This window comes from Oryctolagus cuniculus, chromosome 15 (genome assembly GCF_051225735.1).
Source record: "Oryctolagus cuniculus isolate XC-2025 breed Fujian yellow rabbit chromosome 15, ASM5122573v1, whole genome shotgun sequence".
NCBI classification, from domain to species: domain Eukaryota; kingdom Metazoa; phylum Chordata; class Mammalia; order Lagomorpha; family Leporidae; genus Oryctolagus; species Oryctolagus cuniculus.
Window position 1 is genome coordinate 20,279,742 of NC_142881.1, and position 5,259 is coordinate 20,285,000.

General features: G+C 51.4%; 1 protein-coding gene across 15 annotated transcripts in view; it reads left to right on the forward strand.

Annotated features, from left to right (window-relative positions):
- The first annotated feature begins 2,578 nt into the window (after positions 1 to 2,578).
- XPNPEP1 (X-prolyl aminopeptidase 1) overlaps positions 2,579 to 5,259 on the forward strand; it is a 63,489-nt gene continuing 60,808 nt past the window's right edge. For all 15 annotated transcript variants that reach the window (XM_089314055.1, XM_070057254.2, XM_089314058.1 and 12 more), the window contains exon 1: positions 2,579 to 2,633. Coding sequence is in view for 2 of the 15 variants with exons in the window: in XM_089314056.1 (XP_089170182.1) it covers positions 2,602 to 2,633 (32 nt within the window). In the remaining 13 variants the exon portion in view is untranslated. The remainder of the gene's footprint in view (positions 2,634 to 5,259) is intronic.

Genomic DNA, 5,259 nt, shown 5'->3' on the forward strand with positions numbered 1-5,259 from the left:
TTCATTCCCCAAATGCCTGCAGCAATTGGTGCTGGGCCAGACTGAAGCCAGGAGCCACTCAATCCAGGCCTTCCATGCAGGTAGTAGGGACCAACCACCTGAGCCATCACCTGCTGTCTCCCAGAGTGTGCATTAGTAGGAAGCTGGAATTGGAAGTGGAGCCAGAACTTGAAACTAGGCACGCTGATGGGGATGCAGGCATCTTAACTGTTATGCCAGAGGCTTGCTCCCCCAGCACATCCCTGCATGGTTAGTGTTTCTGCCTACCTTTCAGATTCATCCAGTCTGAGTCTTAATGCTGAAACCAGCTGTCTCCTTCCTTTTGCTGGTGAAAAGGTTGAGTGTGAGGTTAGAGTGAGGGTTGTGGGCAAAGGACTTGAGGCTAGAGTGAGGGTTTTGGGCAAAGGAATTAACCTCTGCAAACCTCAGTCTCTGCAATCAGTAAATGAGGATAATAGTCTTCCACTCACTGGGCTGTTTTGGGCTAGAAACACAGCGCTCAGGAAATGTCAGTCAGTGTGATTATTTTCCTCTTTAAACATGTGAGGACGCAGTCAGGGAAGGGCTGACATAAACCCCACTGTTTCCCTTCTCCCCAAGGCCCTCTGCAAAGAACTCCAGCAGAGGGAAGGGTGCTTTGTCATCCATCAAACAGAAATTCAAATCCGGTTGAAGAAACATGAAGTATTTCTCTCCCCTAAAGCCAGATGCCATGAACTCTGAGCCAAGTCGTTTTCTCCCAGGCAATGTGATTATGAAATGCCTGTCCCCTTTGTCCGCATAGCCATCCCTTTCTGCTATCTTACGTTTTCTTCTTCACAACTTGGTTTTTCCCACCATCTTTCAGATGAGGGCTGGAAAACAGTCATTTTACAGTTTCTCTTTTTTTGGCTCCACAAATTTGGGGAAATGGAACAGACATCTGTTGTACCACATCTTTTGTTCTCTGATGCTTTTCCTCCAGGGTCTAATTTGACTTGGTTAAATGATTATTGAATACTAACTAGAACTTCAAGTTCTTGCAGGCAGCAGAATCTACTTGATACAGCTGTATTAGGCCTTCACCAAGGTCAAAGCAGAAAGAATTGCAGGTCACCATTTGAAAATGTAGTCACTTTTCATTTAGTTCCAGTTGTTGCTCTAAGCAACAATGAACAAGAGAGCTCCTGTCCATGCTCTTAAGGAGTGTACATTCCGGGGACATTCACTCCTGAATAAAATTTATAAAGAGAACTTAGTACATGTTAGATATGGTTCATCATTAAACAAATCAGGAACAATCTCTGGACTGATGGTTATATTTGTGTGTGTGTGTGTGTGTGTTTGGGGGAGGCAGAGTACAATATACTTAAGTAAATATTATGTTAAAAAGTGATAGATCAATGCTAGGGAAAGAAAACAAGATAAGGGGGCATTAGGAATGTTGGAAGGGGTTTACAATTTGAAATCGAGTGGTCAGGTAAGTCGCATTGAGAAGGCAATGCTCGAGCCAAGACTGGTGGAAAAAGAAGGCAGCTTGTATATTTGGGGAAAGCTCAAGCGCCAAGGCCCGGGGGCATGAGTGTGAACAGCTTTCCCAAAGAACAGCAAGGGAGGCCAGTTTAGCTGAAGCCGAACGAGCAGCGTGGGAACAGTAGAAAATGGTTAGGGGCAGATCACGGAGAGTTCCCAGCCGATCCGAACTGAGGATCCTTGGAAAGCACTGAGCAGAGAGCTAGTTTGATTGATGGCTTGGAGGGAGTGATCTGCTGCTGGGTTCAGGCTGCACTGTGTGGGTGCAGGGTGGCAATCAACCCGGAGGCCAGTGCAATCCCACAGGTGGTGCACACCAGAGGGGTGGCAAGTGAAGGGGACCAGAGTGGGCAGGTTCGGGATCAAAGGTGAAGTCACAGCCGATAGGATGATGCGAAAGAGGCAGGGATGACTCCAAGGTTTTTGGCCACGAAGAATGGAGGTAGCCATCGCTTGGGAGAGAACGGTTTCGTTTTCTTTCAGTGCATTTGACCAGGAGCTCCACTTGGGCACGCTGGGGTTGAGGGGGGTCCATTCGCTAGCTGGATTTTCAAGCCGGGGAAATAATTTTGGGGTCGTCTCTAGAGTCTCAGGACCTGGAACCCTGCTCCAAAGCCTCGACGACCCCGTGGAGGTCTCCTGAAGCGATCGCGCGCCCCTCCTCTAGGCCCTCATAAAGGCCGACACATCCTTGGCACCGCAACCCCTCCAGCTGCCGACGCCGTTCTCTTTCTTGTTAGGGAAATGGCGAGAAAAATGAAGAAACGAAACGGCGCGCTGCGGTACGGCGTCCTCTCTCTAACTCAAGGCCGGGAGACAGGCATCGCCCGCATGCGTGGAACCCGTGTCCAGCCCCAGGCCTCACAGCCTCGCGGCGCCTCAGCGAAGCCCGGACCCGCGACCGGCGGGCGGGCGGGCGGGGCCTGAGGGTGGGCGGGGCCAAGCGCGAGCGCACGCCACAGAGGGGGGCGTGGTCGGCGTGGCGCGCGGGCTGCCGGCCTTGGCGCGCGGCGCCCTCCCTCCTGCCCTGCCGCGGGTGATCAGCTGGTCTGCGCTCCCCTGACGTGTGCCGGGGCACGTCACTGCCGAATGGCAGCCTCCAGAAAGGCACCGCGAGTAAGGTGAGGGGACTCTGCCGGGGAGCCGGCGCCCGCGCTGTGTGCGGCCACCCTGCCCGATCGCGCGTGTTGCACCCGGGAGGGCAGGGGCGAGCGAGTGAGGGGTGGTGGGCGGGCCGCGGTGGGGCTAGGGCCCATGCTGGCCCGATCCCTGAGAGTAGGAGCCGGGGGACGGAGCCATGCAGCCGGGCGAGATCCGGTTCGTTTCCGGCGGAGCTTCGGGCACGCTGCGGGAGCCCAATCCTGGCCTTGGGACGAGTGTTCCCAAAGACCTGCCGTATTCGGCCCGGGCGCGGTGGCCCTCACCGCCCCCAGGCCCCACAGGAAGGCCCCGTTACTGCAGGAAGTTGGTTCCTCCTGGCTCCTCCTCGGGTCTGGGGAGATGTGCGAGCCCCCCTACCTTCGCGCCTGTCTGGGCGTCCAGTCCTCCAGTTACAGCCCTGACAGTACTGACACCTGCATTTTGCCCGACTGATCTGTTACTGCCATGAAGCTGGGCAGCCGCGGGGCCCTCCCCACCCAAAAGGTTTCAGAAGCTGTGTGAGTGAATATATTGGCATAACCTTAAGGGATATGCCTGGAATTTCTCCCTGGGCACAGGTAAGGGAGAGGGATAATCCCCTGACCTCACGTTAAACATGTGTTATTCCCCCCAACTCCCCATAACTAGAGCATACTTACCAGAGCAGCTAATAAGGTGAGAGATGGAGAGATAGGATCAGAATTCAGAGGTCAGAAGCTAAGTTCTCCCTGGCAACGCACCGGGGGGTGGGGGCACCCACCCTCTAATCAGTTGAGAGGTGGGAGAACTCACTTTGCAGTTAGAGCAAGCTTACTTCTGAACGCAGACCATGGCCTGTGCTTGTGTTTGTGAGTGGACTGGCCTCAAGCCCGCCTTCACCAGAGCTTGTCTTTGCTGCAGTGTGTTAGAGGTGAACAGAGAACGTGAGTTGCCCCGTGGAAGGCTATAGGGAGAGGGGTAAACCTCCTTGGGGAAGGAGCTTTTTGTAAACTGAGTCCTGGACATGGAGTCAGCTGAGTGAATAATGAGTTGAGGTTGTAGGCCCAGAGATCATCTTTGAGGACAAGGCAGTCTTTGCCGGATTCATAGAATCACAGTATTTTAGGATCAGAAAGGTCTTTCAATATCAGCTGCTACAGCCTAATTACCTGGCACCAGAGTCCACTGAAAGGTGGAGAGAGGGAAGGCCATTTGTCCCGGGTGCCTCTGCTGGTGGTAGGATTTTGAGTGCCTTCTGTGTGAAGTGAAGATTTCTTTCAGTTTCAGTGATAGGAACTGAACTCAAAATTGTCTTGGTAAAGTGGAGTTGAGCTAGCTGAGCCCAGGAACACCAACACTGGCATCAGACTTGGCCTCTCTTTTGCAACTCTTGGCTCTGATTTCCTAAGCATTGGCTTTGTCCTCAGGCTGACTTTCTCCTTAAGGAGGGGCAGTTTTAGCTGACAGCCCCAGCAGAAATAGAGTCCTCTTTCCTGATGACTGGGGCAGAAGCCCCAGCTCTGAATCCCATCTGGCGTACTTGATTCTATATAATCGTCCATCCCTGAATCAATGATTATAGCCAGAAGGATGGATTAGCCAGGCCTGGGTCCCAGAACCTAGTGGGTGAGTGGATGAGACTTATCCCAACCCCTTTGACTGAAATCAAGGGGGGACAGCCTCAAAGGAAAAACCAGGGTGCTTATCCAAAAAGGAGAGTTGGATTCTGGGTAGACAAGACAGTTTGGCTTACTTCCTCCCCCAGAACTTGTTCCATTTTACCTTTGTGTCATCTTACCAGGTAGATTGAGCATGCTGATCTTTGTTTTGCACTGTCCTGAGTAATAGACATGTATGATTCTCATCATGGACTGGTGTAGAGGGGGAGGTAGAGGGATGGGTATCCAGAGCTCTCCTGGGATTTCTTTTGCAAAGAGAAAGAAAAACGAGGTCTTTAGTACTTCTGCCATAATGATCTTATATAAAGATTGAACCAGGAGGTGCTGTGCAGTTTTGTTTTTTTTTTTTCCCCCACTGTTACTCACCTTGTGGCTCTTCAAGACATGGAGAAAGGTGTAGGCTGAAGAAGCCCCAGGAAGGGGAAGAATGCTAGCTGGAAGTTGGGAGGCCTGAGTTCTAGTTCTAGCTCTGTCACCAAATAGCACTGAAGTGTTGAGCGAGTCGTTGGATCTCTGTTTCTCACCGTCTTTGTCCAGAGGAGGGAATTGCGTTACATGGTCTCTGAGGTACATTCTTGTAGATTTAACATTTATTGATAATCCTGCTTTGACAGAAGCTGTCCAAGAAAGTGAGGGGAGGTTGGCTGTTTGACACTACAGAGACCAGGGGGTTATAAGAGCAAGGCAATTTATCTGCTTTTATGGCTGTTGTGATCTTGACAGAGAGATGGGGGTGGTGGTGGTCACAGAGAGAGCTTGAACCCGCCTGGCAGAACTGGTTTCTGATCTTCACTTTGTAGGTACAAAAGTGAATGGGCTATGTAAAGTTCTCTTTATTTCTTTTGTCAGGTGAATTAATAGGACTACTCTGCCGAGTCCTATGTGTCTAAACCAGTGATTGGGTCCAGTTAGTTTTATACATGTATAATACAGAAAATTTGACTTCCTT